General features: G+C 37.1%; 1 protein-coding gene across 2 annotated transcripts in view; it reads left to right on the forward strand.

Annotated features, from left to right (window-relative positions):
* Positions 1 to 257: 257 nt before the first annotated feature.
* The window catches only part of GRAMD2B (GRAM domain containing 2B), a 74,479-nt gene continuing 60,129 nt past the window's right edge, over positions 258 to 14,607 (forward strand). For both annotated transcript variants that reach the window (XM_081307791.1, XM_081307790.1), the window contains exon 1: positions 258 to 533. In XM_081307791.1, the coding sequence (XP_081163917.1) occupies positions 470 to 533 (64 nt within the window). In that variant the 5' untranslated portion in view covers positions 258 to 469. The remainder of the gene's footprint in view (positions 534 to 14,607) is intronic.

The following is a 14,607-nucleotide window of genomic DNA, read 5'->3' on the forward strand; positions in this document are numbered from 1 at the left end:
ATCCCGCTGCCGTTCTTTAAAACTTCCCTGTTACGACAAGGTAGAAAAAAAAAAAGCCCAATTTATCAGGAGGCTAAATGTATTGTGCCTTCTTAGGCAAATGTATCACCTGCTTGGCCAATTAGCTTCGTCTCCCAGAAAGACTAGTTCAACAGGTTTCCTTTTTCTCCTCGGCGGCCTCCTGGGTTGGGGAAAGAGGCTGTCACTTGGCTTGGACCCTCCCCTTCCCTCCCTCCGGCTCTCCCACAGTGGGTGGGACCAATCGCGCCGGCTCGAACGTGGCCAGGTTGGCGGCCCCCGGAGCTCGGGGGCCTGGATGCGCTGCGCCGCGCGGCGGAGGGCGCGGGGAGGGCGCGGCACGGCTCGCTGGCCTGCGCCCCGGAGCCTGCGGGAAGGAACCGCGCCGACACGCCGCGCCGAGTCTGAAGGTGCCCTGTGGACCCGGCCCTGATGACTGAACTACAGCAAGATGTGGAAGACACAAAGCCTGCGAAAGTGCTCGCCAAGAGAGAGAGCAAAGTTGGTTCAGCCCAGTAAGTAGTAGTCTCCGGTGGGACACATCCGAGGCGGTAGACCGCTCGCTGCAGCCCCAACAGATCTCCTGGCCCCAAAGAAAGGACCCTAGACCTCATAGTTACAGCATTATCTCTCTTTCCGTGGCGCCCGATCTCTCCGTCTCCTCCCCCCTCTGTCTTTTACATATGCGATGTAGCTCTGAGTCGGTGGGGATGTGAATATTTGATCCGAAAGCATAATTGGTGTTTTTTACTTCTCAAGGGATGTCTGAGAAAACTTTGAAATCCTCAAGGCATGTCAAGAAACTGCACTAACATTCATTTCAGTTGTCCTACTTCTTAGTGACATCTGGGGAGATCCAGTTGTCATATGTTGGATGTCATATGACCACTACCTTCACAATGATGTGTGGTTTATGTGATTCAGAGCTTGTGGGTGTCTTTGCCCCATCTCCTTCGCTGTTTCCCCTCAGAGACTACCTGCCTTTGATTGATTACTTAATCCAAACTTTTTTGTACAGAGAGTGTAAGGGTGAGGTGGGGAAGCACAATGAATATGCAATAAAAACACTTGGATTTTGACTCTCTTCTTAAAACTTGTATGTGCACAATAGCACGATTTGCACATTATTTGACCTATAAACTCTGACTTAAGAAACTAAAAGTTCAAATATTTTAATCACAGGATTAATTTCCTGTAACAAAACTAATTTTTCTTCCCTGTATTCCTTTGAATAGCTTTTTAAATGAAGAAGTGTGGTTTTTAAATGATCATTTTTCCCATTCTTATTTTTAAAAGGAAAATGATATTTCAGCATTTGCTTATTTATTATATCACCATAACTTTAAGTGAGAGTAAAATCAATATCTAAATCAATATCACCCAATTTTATTTTATGATGTCAAGTTGTTGGGGTACTAAAATGTTTTATTGATGCTAGAATGAAAAGATGATAACTTTTTATTAATACACACTTGATCTTAGCCAAAAGGCCGAGAAGCGATAACTTTTTATTAATAATGAAGACTCAATCCCCATCATTTTATCATTGAGTCTTTTTTTTTCAAAAAAATCACAGCCTTATTCCACATAAAGACTTGTGCCTATAAGTGCAGATTCTAAATGTGTACCAGCTGAAGTTTAAGCTGAAGTTTCAGAAGAAGAGCATCACTGACAGCTTTGATGTGTCATTTCAAGGCTATTGTCATATTGTGTCCAGGGTCTCTGCCTCCTTTGGCTGCCCTATCCTTTGTCTTCTCAGGATTGTCAATGTAATCTGACATTCCTATTCTGCATGATAAAGAGAAAATTGCTACAAGTGAAACCCCCTGAAAATGTTGTTTACTCACTCAATATAAAATTCTAACTTTATAATATTTCCTATACAAGGGAAAATACGAACTGTCAAGTTACATCTATTTACTTTGCATTCCATCATTCTTGTGTATATTTTATTTATCTGAAGAAGAGGCAAAGTCCTTTCACCATGGTATAGATGTTAGAGGTGATGAGCATTTTATTGATGCTAGAATGAAAAAATGTAGATGGAAAAAAATTTTCTGGAACTTTTATATGGACAGTGTTGTGTCATGAACTCTTTTTGTGGTTCTCTCTCTCTCTCTCTCTCTTTCTCTGTCTCTGTCTCTATCTCTATCTCTATCTTTATCTCTATCATTATCCCTCCAACCCCCTTTTAGATCCAGACTTTCCAGAAGAAAGGCTGGAATCCAGGCCTTGAAACTCCTAGCCCAGGACTTGTCCAAGGAAGCCTTTAACTCCAGTTACACAAAGCAGAATGATTTAAATGTACCCAAGGGTTTCCAAGTATTGAAATCTTCATGTTCCCAGTTGTCAGATACTCAGTGAAGAGATGATTTTGATTGATTAAAAAGTCCACCATAGACTATAGAAAGTTTTTCTTATTTTGAAACTCAGATGGTGGGAAAATAATTTTGTAGAAAATAAGCCTAAACCACATTGAAGCTTAAGATCCCCACACAGCCCTACACTTAGAACTGAATTTCACAAATTCATCTCAGCTTAATAAATACCACAGAACCTGCTTGTTGAACAGTAGTGGACAATACAAAAATAACTGTGATTTGGGATCTTCCCTTCTGGAACTACAAGAGCAGGGAGGCACAGATATATGGTACTGTACTTCAAGGGACATACATAGGTGGCCATTGCCACATTAAACACAGACAAGGCCTATAATTGAATCTTCTCTATAGTAAAGATTTTTACCTATTTGTCAGTCTTTGGCAAACTCTATTGCTTTTGGAAGTTTGTTTTTCCCTACAAAATGGTATCTGTGTTTACTAAAGTCATCTCTGATTTGATCTAAGATTTTAGCTACTGTTATCTTCTGAGTTCTTAAACTCTTGTTCTGGTGTCAGAATAAGAGTAATTTTAAGAAAGAATATCATTATCACAATTATGCATTAGTGTGGTGATTCTGTATTGAAATCATTCTAGGCTGCCAAATATTTATGCTTAGAAATCCTGTCTAGCTTTTCTGTTTTAGACTTTATATTTAGATTAATTACTACTGAGCTCAAAGTCTTATTGAAGCCCAGGGGTTCTCATGGACATTCTTCTAGGAGAATTTGAGTGGCTCACTCTTCCCCATTTCCCTGTGTCTGTCACTGTACCCACCTAGGCTTCTGACCTAGAACCAAGTCTCGTAGGTAGGTAATGATCGCCACCATTTATTGAGAATGCTTGCTATGTGCAGGGAGTATGCTCAACACTTTACATGCATTTGCACATGGAATGAGATAGGCACTATTTTTATCTCTATTTTGCAGATAAGAACACTGAAACTCATTCAAGAGCCAACTTGTAACCACTGCACAGTAACTTATTCCCATTCCTTAGCTCCAGAATCTAGAATCTAGAGTCACTTTCCATGGCCTACTCTGAAACACAGCCTCCTCTGCTAAGATTTTAAGATCTTTCTTTAATGATTTGGGCACTCATAAGACTCTTTTTTACCTCATCTCCTAATACTGGTCAGCATGTACATCTTTTATAGACAACCACATAAGCAGTCCTCTACTTAAAGAGGTATTATGCAGTACTCCCATATTCTCTGTAGCATTATTCATAGTAGTCAATGTGTGGAATCAGCCTTCACATATCAATGGATGAATGGATAAAGAAAAAGCAGCATATAAATAGTGTATCCTTTAAAAAGAAAGAAATCTCTCATTTGCCACACAGATATATCTGCAGGACATTATGTTAAGTAGAATAAGCCAGGCACAGATTGACAAACAGAATGTGATCTCATTTATATGTGAAATGTAGAAATGTTGATTTCCTTGAAGTTGAGTGGAATGGTGTTTGCCACAGGCTAGGGATGATGTGGAGTTGTTCATCAAAGGATACAAAGGGTTCAATATTTTGAGGTCTGTTGCACAGCAGGGTGACTGTATCTAGTCAGTAACTATGTATATTTTTAAACAACTTAAGAGTAAATTTCAAATGTCTTATAAAAATCATAGGTAAGTGAGATGCCAGATATTAGCTTGGCTTAATCCTTTCATATTTTATACATATATCAAAACATTGCACTGTTTCCCATAAATGTACACAATTTTGATCAATCAATTAAACATATAAATTAAAAATAATTAAATAAAGTATATATTTCTTATAAAACAAAAAAGAGACACTATGCAAATTGAACAAAATACATGCCTACTGTAGGACTGAATGAATCCCCATCTGTCTTTCTTCTCCCCACCTCTATTCCTTCGCTCAAGCAGTTCCCTCTCTGTCTCTTACAATACTAGAAATCAGTTCCTCTTCACTTAAAGCCTTCTCTTGTCACTGGCCACAAACATCTCTTCCTTATCAGTGCTCATGTTGTACCTACAGGGTCAGTCCTATGGAATTTTGCTACTGCTATTTAACAATTAATGCTTACTGAAGGGTTAGTTTATACAAAGTACTGTTTAAGTTGTTAACATATATTAACTCACATGTTAACCACCAGATTACATTGAGTGTCTTTTCCTAAATAGATCACAAACTCTGATTGCATTTTCTCCTTACTGAATTTCTCAGAAGGCAAACAAGTAGTCACTTTCATAAACCATCTGTTAGTGAACTAAGGCGGTTGAGACCCCTGACCCATTAATTAAAATATATAATATAGCTGCCATTCATCTGGACTATGTCAGGGCAAATTCTACATTTTACCATTTCCTTAAAGTTTCTATCAGTTATTTTTAGATACATTTACTTTCCAGAGAGCTGTAGCTAGGTGAAGCTGTTGATTCACTCATCACCAAACTGCGTATTTGCTTTGAAAATAACACTGTACTCCTTTTCTGACAAAGAATAGGTAATTTGGCTGTATATCTCCTTTTGAGATCCAGTTTCACCTACTTTCTTATTCTGAATTGTAAGTACTATTACAAAGACAGTTCTAGCGTGGCCTAACTTTTTTTAACATACATTTTATAAAACATAGTTTTATTTCTTAGTTTCTTAGGGGCCAGATTTTGTAATGAACAAGTTGCTTTTAGTGAATTTCAACAAAGAGCTAAACCTAATGCTGATGTATTTCTCAGCAAAACTTACCTTGATTCATATTCCAGATAATAAATTATATCACATATAATATACACTTTAAATGCAATTTGAATTTAACAGTTTTTTTTATAGTTGTAGGTGGAAAACATGCTATAATTTTATTTTTATTTTTACGTGATGCTAAGGGTCAAACCCAGTGCCTCACATGTGCTAGGCAAGCACTCTGCCACTGAGCTATAGCCCCAGCCCACAATTTGAATTTTTCATATTTAAATTTTAATAATTTAGTACATAAGAGTTCTAGAAATTTTTTCATCTCCATATATAAGAAGAGGACAGATGTATGCAACATAAATGTTTACCTTAAAAGGAAGCTCTCAGTTAGGTGTGGTATTACTACACACCTGTAATCCTAGCTACTAGGGAGGCTGAGGCAGGAAGCTGGGAATGTAGCAGAGTGGTAAAGCACTTATCTACCATTGGAGGCCATAGGTTTCAACTGCCAGTACAGAGGTGGGGGTGTGGGTTATCAATAAATGACAGCTCTCTAGTATGAATTATTTTAGATATATATTTTTGCTTTAAATATTGAATTCAAGTAAAAATAAACAGCCTATCATGAAAGGAAGCATCATGTAAACCATACTGTCTTTGTGCATGGCATATTAGGGGTACTTGACAATCACAATGAAGGGTTAGGAATTGATCTTCTATTGCAAGCAAGAGAAGCAAAGGCAAATACTTATTGGGTATAATTTGATTTCTCTAGTGCTTGTTCAACTCTGAACACTGAGAGTTCCTATTTAGCAAAAGAATCTCATTATATTTTTATCTTTCTAGGCATGTGTGTGTATATATATATATATATATAAATACTGAAGATATATGTATATATTTATTTATTTCCAAGTCATCAAATCAAACAGAGCCAGTTCAATTTCTAATATAAATTTCGAGGTAGGAAGAAAAATTTATGTATATCATATTAGAAAATATAAAAAGTGTATTAAAGCACAACAATTAATGGAAGTATTTGAAAAATAGAGAACAATAGTATATGTTCTGGTTTGAAAGTTTTTGAAAAGAAATATGAACTAGATCAGCTTTATGGCCAGATTAATATCACAGAAAATTGCTGATTTATCAAGGCTGCACATAAAGTGGCTAAGAAAGTGGCTTTAGGAAACAAAAGTTTGAATCTGGCTTTTTTTATCTGCCAGAAATGTGACCACGGCAAATGACTGAGCACCTCGAGTCTCAGTTTCATCTTCTGTTTCATATAGGCTCAATTTCAAGTTTATTTATTTATTTATTTAGGTGCTGGGGATTTAACACAAGGGCCAAGCTACATCGCCAGCCCATTTATTTATTTATTTATTTATTTATTTATTTGAATTTTGAGGCAGAGTCTTAAAATAGTTGTCAAGAAGCTGACTTCCAGTTTGTGATTCTCCTGTCTCAGCCTCCCATATTGCTAGGAGTGTACCACCATGCCCAGTGCAGTTTGAAGTTTGAGTGGGAAATGTAAGAAATGCTTTTTGCCCAGACTGAAGCTATGTTAGTCCTTAATTGTTCAAGGTCTGGGACATGCTATGGGGTGGGGATAGAAGGATGATATAAAATGTAATTGTGCTAAATTGTTAAAATTCAGGAGACTTAAACTCTTACAGTAGTCTACAACAACACCTACTATGTAGTTTTGAGGAGTCTTATGATAGCACTCAGATAGTCCCAAAAGTCTGATGTCGCATTCTGTTTTCTACTCTATGCAAAAAAGTTCTTATGCCATAACTGTTTTGTGGCCTCCTGGCTTATTTAGATATTATTCACTTATTTGGGATTATCATATCTGTTGTCTAAATCTTTTATCCATGATCCATTAATTTTCACATCCTGCTTTCTGGCCCTGAGCTTTGTTCTCATGGATTCTCAGCTTTAAATACTGAGTTTTTTCTATTTGCTAAATTCCAACAGAACTGTCTTCAATACCTTCCTCTTTCTTTAAATGCTCAGCTTTAGGCACTTCACATATTTTCAAATACATGGAGACAAAGGTCCTGGAGAGAGACACCTCCTTAGCCACATGAGTAAGTTCTTTTTTGTCCTCCAGGAACATGGGTTTGATGATTTGCCCTTAGAAGAGAAGCTGGACCAACTTTAACTGCACTCCCCAAGGTAGATTGCTTTCCATGCTGTCACTGACACATCACTCCACATATCTCAGAGGTCCCTATAAATGTAATGGTACGTGATGTCCCAAGATGCATGTTATTTTTAACAGATTAATTGAGTATGTTTTATATGTCATAAAACTCACCCATGTATTAAGTTAGCTTTGTATTATTGTAACAAAATACATGAGAAAAACAATGTAAAGGAGGAAAGAATTATTTTGGCTCACAATTTTATAAGTTTCAATCCATGGTCACTTGGCTGCATCATTATGGTGAGGCAGCACACCATGGCAGAGAGATGTGGCAAAGCAGAGTGCTCACCTTATGGTCAGGAAGCAGAGAAAGAAGGTTTAAGGGATGAATAAACTCTTTAAAAGTGCGCCTCTGCTGTCTTACTTCCTTCAACTGGGTCCTACATCCTAAAGTCTCCACAATCTCCCAGTAGTATCACCAACTGGGCACCAAGCCTTCGACATATGGCCACTGGGAGATATCTCAGATCCAAACCATAGCAACCCATTCCTAGTATACAATTCAATGACATTTACTAATGGCACACTAAGTGGTGCACCAACACCATCACCTTATTTAGAGCATTTTCATCCTTCCCCTGAATTCCTCAGATACATTCATACTTAATCTCTATTCCCAGTCCCAACCTCAGCCTTGGGGCACTCTTCTTTCTGTCCCTTAAACCTACCTTTCTCGGCATTTTGTGTACAGATGCCCTTCGGGTTCTGTCCCAATAAACTAACCTAAGTTGAAAATACAGTAAGTTGAAAATGCATGGAATACACCTAACCTATAAGGCATCACAGCTTAGCAACATGGTGTGCAGTAGAGGTCCTACTCACATGACTGCCTGAGAGCTGTGGCTCACTGCTGCTGTCCAGCATCAGGAGAGGACATCATACCACAGATCACTAGCCTGGGAAAAGATCAAAATTCAAGAAGTAAAGTATGATTTCTATTGAATCTGTATTGCTTTTGCACCTTCATAAGGTGGAAAGATCATAAGTGGATCACAAGTTGACGACCACCTGTAAATGAAATCACACAATATGTGGTCTCCTGCGTCTGCTTTCTTGCACTTCCTATCATAAGATTGAGGTTCCTCCAGAACTACATGTCCCAGTAGTTCATTCCTTTTTATTGCTGAATAGGATTCAATCTTATGGGTATATCATGTCTTATATGTTTACCTGTGGAGCATTTAGGTTGTTTTCACTTTTTAGCTGTTAAGAATAATGCTTCTGTGAACTCGTGCATGCAAATTTTGGTGCACACATGCACTGTCATTTCTCTTGAAGATGTGCCTATAAGTGGAATTGCTATGTCATATGGTATTCTGTATTTAACTTTTTGAGGAGCTGGTTTTCTCAAGTAATTGCAGCATTTCATATTTCCACTGGCAATGCATATATATATATATATATATATATATATGTTGTAGGTTTAAGAGAAAGGACATTCACATTAGCACAGAAACAAGATTATAAGAACCTAAAAGGCAGGCCATATACTTTATTATATAATGAATATCTGTTGAATGTTGGCCAAATGATATTTACACTCAAGGTTTTAAAAACTTGCCAGGTGAGGTGACACATGCCCGTAATCCTAGTGACTCAGGAGGCTAAGGCAGAAGATCACAAGTTCAAGCCCAGTCTGGTTAACTTAGCAAGATCCTGTCTCAAAATAAATTTAAAAATGGCTGGGATATTGCTCAGTGATAGAGGGCCCCTGGGACCAATCCCTAGTAACACACACACACATATACACACACATATTAAAAAAAAGATTTAAAACACTCTCCAAATCACAATGTCAAGGGAACTCAGGCCATGATATTTGGGTGCTTTTCTTTTTTTTTTTTTACAACCTTTTAATATTTTGCATATAAATTTATTACTTTTTTAATGACAGACTTGGATTATAACCTTCATGTTGGTGTTGACATTTTAAAAGTCATATGTATATTATAAGTTCTGAAATCTAAAACAATATAAATACAAACAAAATGAAAAATAAAGGCCATTCTCCTGCCTCCCATCTTGTAACTTCTCATGTCAAAGATAGCTAACTATCTCCCAAGGTTCTGTTTTTCTTCTTAATGCTATTGTCATTTAAAAACAACATGAGGACTAGGGCTGTACCTCAGTGGCAGGGTGCTTGTCTAGCACGTGTAAAGCACTGGGTTTGATCCTTAGCACCACATAAAAATAAACAGATACAATAGAGGCATGCTGTCCATCTACAACTACAAAAACAAAAACAAAACCCCCCAAATCAAGTTTTTTTAAATTTGTTTTGTTTTGTTTTTTCCTTAAGATAGCCATGTTCCAATGTACATACATTCATACATGGCTTAATGACAGGAATACATTCTGAGAAAGGTGTCATGAGGTGACTTTGTCGTGATGTGAATGTGATCGAGTGCCTTCACAAACCCAGATGCTGTAGTCAACTGCACACCTAGCCTGTCTGGTATGTAGGCAGTGGCATTGCCTGTAATGTATGAACAAAACAGTAAGAGATGAAACCAAGCACAAGAGAAAGTGACAGGAGACTCTGCCACTGAAGTATATGAGGGAGGGAGTTGCTGGCATAACATGGCATTCTGTTTTACAGTCTACACATGTACATGTGGGAGTACATTCAAAAATAACAATAAAGAATAATATAGTAAACCATAAACTAGTTTATTGTCACTATAAAGTATTAGAAAGAAGAGAATTAGAAAAGATAGCAATAAATAATACTGAGGTTATATTGAAAAGAGAAATTTTTAAAATGCTTACTTGCATTAACCATCTTCTTCCATCCTGGAAGATTCGCTTCTCTCTACACCATTCCATACCTTAGCAATGACATCTCAGACAATGAGCTGGGTGTGGACATGCCTCTTCCTCCAGCTGGAGATATTGATCTGCTATTGATCTGTATATGTATGTTGGTGTTTTCTTGAAATCTATAAAAGTCAGGTGTATGATCATACCCATATTTGTTATCTTTCTAGATTTTTCAAATTATGTCTTCCATCTTCTGCAGTGAGTTAAAACCTGGGAAGAACCTCAGAGACATGTCAGTTTTTGTGTCCTTTACTGTTAAATATTATTATCTGAAAAACTTATTTCGTGACCCTAACCATTTTTTTTGAAACCCCTAGTCTATAGTGCTATATGTCACAAAGAAGCAAGCACAGCACCTTTTCTGAAATTCTAACATTAAAAAATAGCAGACCTTTCATCAGGACCTATGAGATGAGAGAATTACAAAAGGCATAGGAGCTAGGAGAAAGGTAGGCAGTGTTTGACAATCGCTAATGACTGGAGAGATTTGTTCTTGTGCTCAGCTGACATGTACTAAGTAGTTTGGCACATTGGGAGCCATACAGAACATCTTGGACATCCAGGATGAAGAAGATAAAGCCTTTGCTCATAAGGAAAGTGGAATAGAGGAAAGGCATATATTATTTTGAGATTTAATCTTCTTTCAAAATATATCAGAGCTTAAACATATCAGTGCTGTTTTAGACACTGTTTACCATGCTTTGACATCTGTATATATACTGAGGTACATACTGTTTCATCACATTTTATGTACAACAGAGACACAGAGACTTGCCCAAGATCATAGGTATTAAAAAATGTTGAAGCCAAATTTCAAAAGCGGGCAGCCTAATCTGAACCAGCTTGCTAAAATCATTAATAATACAAGCTCCCTAAATTTAGGAAAAGCAAAGATGCAGAAGGCAAAGTAACTCCCACTAAACGTCTGTGCATCACTGAGTATATCTCTTACGTTTTTATAGGTCTGTTTTCTCAAATATAAAACTAAGACTCATTTCCATTCTATGGGTCTACCATTGGAAGGATTTCTCATGCTCTGTACAAGACAAGATTAGCTATAATTGAGCAGTGGTACTTTTTGCTGTATTTTCAAACACCAGTACCTCTTTGGGTACTTGTATTGTACTCAAATCTGACAGTAGAAAGCAAATTTCTCAGATGCAGCTTGACATTGTGATTTGCACAGGGGTCATTCACAAATTCCAACTTTTAAAAACCATAGTTTTGAGTTCTTTGTTGCACAAGCACAGCGTGTCTCTATAAAGTAACATGACTAATTGAAGAAGCATGTGAATGTTGTCTAAGAATAGTCACCTAAGGAACCCAAGAACTTTTTCAACAATGCTGCAGTTGCACAAAATCTTTTTGAAATTCTTCTCGCAGAGCTGCTTTCAAAGCCTGGATCTGGCTCCTTGACTAGTCATAAGGTTGGCAAATATTTTTCTTTTCAGAGTGAATTCGGGTTTTAGAAACAGCCTGAAGTTGTTTAAAGTCAAAATTTGGTGATGAGGTGGATAAGAATAGTTTAAATACCTTTAAATCACTCTGTGCATGAGCTCATGTGTGATCAAAAACAAGATGTGACTATAAAATATTAAGACAGCTTCTGTCCATACTTACAAGCCAGTTTCACACTTTCAAATCTAGATTTATTACTTTGTTAACTGTGTTATGAGAGCAGTAAACATTTGTAGTTACTATTCTGTTCCCAAATATTTTTTCAGTGTTTATAATATACCCAGATAGGTGCTGACACATGATAAGCATTAAAAAACTATTTTGAAGATGCAACTGTAATGATAACTTCTTTTTTTTTTTGAAAAGTATACCATACCTATTATGGAAAACAATTTTTGAAAAAAAATCTGTGAATTTCTACAGTGGAGGTTAAGCTGTCACATTTTCCTTATGCCATTTTCTACTTCATTACATGTAATGGGAATTTGTATAGGGTTTACTTTTTTTTTTATTTTCAGTTTTCCTTCCCATGTTATAGTTTTACACCAGGTGGGCCTTTTCCACTGTATGCAAGGCATTACTCTTGACTTTCCCATATGGTAATTACCAATTATTAGCATTAAGCTTTTCCATTACTGCCTAAGTGCCACTAATAGGTAACATCTGGAAGCAGATTGGTCTACTCCCTGGTAAATCCCTGAGCGTATTCAAGGCAAGTGTATTTTCCTGTTCTTGACTTCTGGTCATGATAGATTCATTAGCACAGCCATTACACAGCCATTTTACCTGAAATCTGATTTTTAACAGTCTCCACTCTTCTAACCACTGTAATTCAACAAGAACTTACCTGGCACTTACTCCACGCTGGGAATCTGAGGCCAAGTTACCCGTGTATGATGCCCTTTAGGAGTTCCCAGTTTGGGGATAGGGAGTGGGATGCATACATTACTAATACCATGTGATAGGAATTCCACTTGGTATCAAATTCCACTTGGTATCAAAAACTGTAGACCATCAGTTTTTCTTGGGATAAGCAGATGAGAGGTGATGTTTGAAGTGAGCTTGAAGGCTAATAAAGAATTCAGCCACAAATTAAAGGGAAAAAGTTATTCCAAGCAGAGGGAAGAACAAGGATAGTATACTTGTAAGTTGGAATTCTTGTTTTGGATGCCTGCTTAGGGTTTGCTGGAGGCTGGAGTGGTGGGCTTCAGGGCTGAGCAGGGAGAGTGAAGGGGAGGGCTTGGGGTCCCCTGGGCATTCCCCTCCTTGCTTTGCTCTCTGCCCGTCTCCCAGCTTTGGCACTTCTGCCTCTTTGACACTTGGGGAAATCTTTCTCCTCTATGGTCTTCAGTTCCCTCCTCTGTAAAAGGAGAGGACTGAATGGCCAGAGCTGTTAGATTTCTTCCAGCCTGAAGAGGACCAGTCTTTGAAGAAACTGCCCTACTTCTCAGCGCTCCGAGGTAGCCTCTGTGTAAAGAATTCTATTTGGCTGAACAAACTGAGAAAAGCTTCTTAAATAGGAATAGAATCCTTGCTTTCTTACATGTTTTTGGCCTCTTTATTTATTTTTTTTTCTTTTGAAGTCTTTCCCTAGGTAAATTTATACTAGTTTTAAAGCAGAACTGCCACTGGAACAAACCTAAACTGTCCTCTTTCACATTATAAAGGTAGATCAGCATTCATGTCGGGTTCAGACAGCCCCTCCTGGCCACAGGGCTTCGTGGACTGGCCACAGTAGAACTGTCTAGTCAAGTTACTTAATTTAAGCCTGTAATACAAATGGAATCAAATTTATTGTCAGTAGAGCTTCAGACTTCTCTAGTATACTTCATATCTGAGAAGAATCATTTATTGCACTTGAATGCAGAATACAATTTAAGGTTAAAATGTCCTTTGTCTCAGAAATGAAATTGGGGAAATAAAAAGGGATATTCGCTGCCCAGTTCAACTTAATGATTGTACTAGCACTTTTTATATACATTATATTATTTATTATTTAAAGTATTTTTCTTACATCAATAATTGAATTTAATGCACATTTTTGAGGACCTACAATTATTAAGCATTATGCTACATGATAGGATAATAGGATGTAGTAGGCACAGACTCTGCCCTCAAAACATTAACATAGATTTACTGTAATTTTTTAACTGAATTTATTTTTAAATTGATTCATTTAAAAAATTAAAAATTGTACATGTTAACAGGGTACCATGAGATAATTCAATATATGTACACATTGTGTAATATTTAAATCTAATCATATCTATCTCTTCAAACATTTATGAAGAAAACATACAAAATCCTTTCTTCTAACTTTCTGAAATATACAATACATTATTGTTCTCTATAGTCACCCAACTATGCAAGAGCACACAGGAACTTATTACTCCTTTCTTAGTACTAATTAATCAGGCTTTCCTCATCCCTCCCAACCCCCTACTCTCCCCAGCTATTGCTATCCTCCAATCTACTTTAACTTCTATGAGACCAACTTTTTTCAGTTCCACATATGAATGAGATCCTGTGGTATTTGTCTTTCTGTATCTGACTTATCTCACATAATGTAATGATCTCCATTATATTCATGTTGTCAAGAATGACAGGATCACATTCTTTCTGTGACTGAATAGTATTCCATGGTATATATGTACCACGTTCACTTTATCCATTCATCAATGCATGGACATTTAGGTTATTTCTAGTCCATGCCTAGAAGTAACAAATAGTGCTTCAAATATAGACATACAGATGCCTTGTCAACATACTGATTTCTTTCCTTTGGACATATACCTCATAATGGGACTGCTGGATCATATGGTTGCTCTAATTTTTTATTTTTTAAGGAAACTCCATGCTGTTTTCCACAATGGCCATACTAATTTGCATTAGTGTGCCAGAGTTCCCTTTTCCCTGCATATTCACTAGCCCTTGTTATCACTAGTCTTTAGATAATAGCTATTCTTACTGGAGAAACATGATTTCTCATTGTGGTTTTAGTTTGCATTTCCCTGATGATTAGTCATGTTGAACATTTTTTATATATTTGTTTGCCCATTTGT

This window comes from Spermophilus citellus (genome assembly GCF_964194105.1).
Source record: "Spermophilus citellus genome assembly, chromosome: 1".
In the NCBI taxonomy this organism is placed as follows: domain Eukaryota; kingdom Metazoa; phylum Chordata; class Mammalia; order Rodentia; family Sciuridae; genus Spermophilus; species Spermophilus citellus.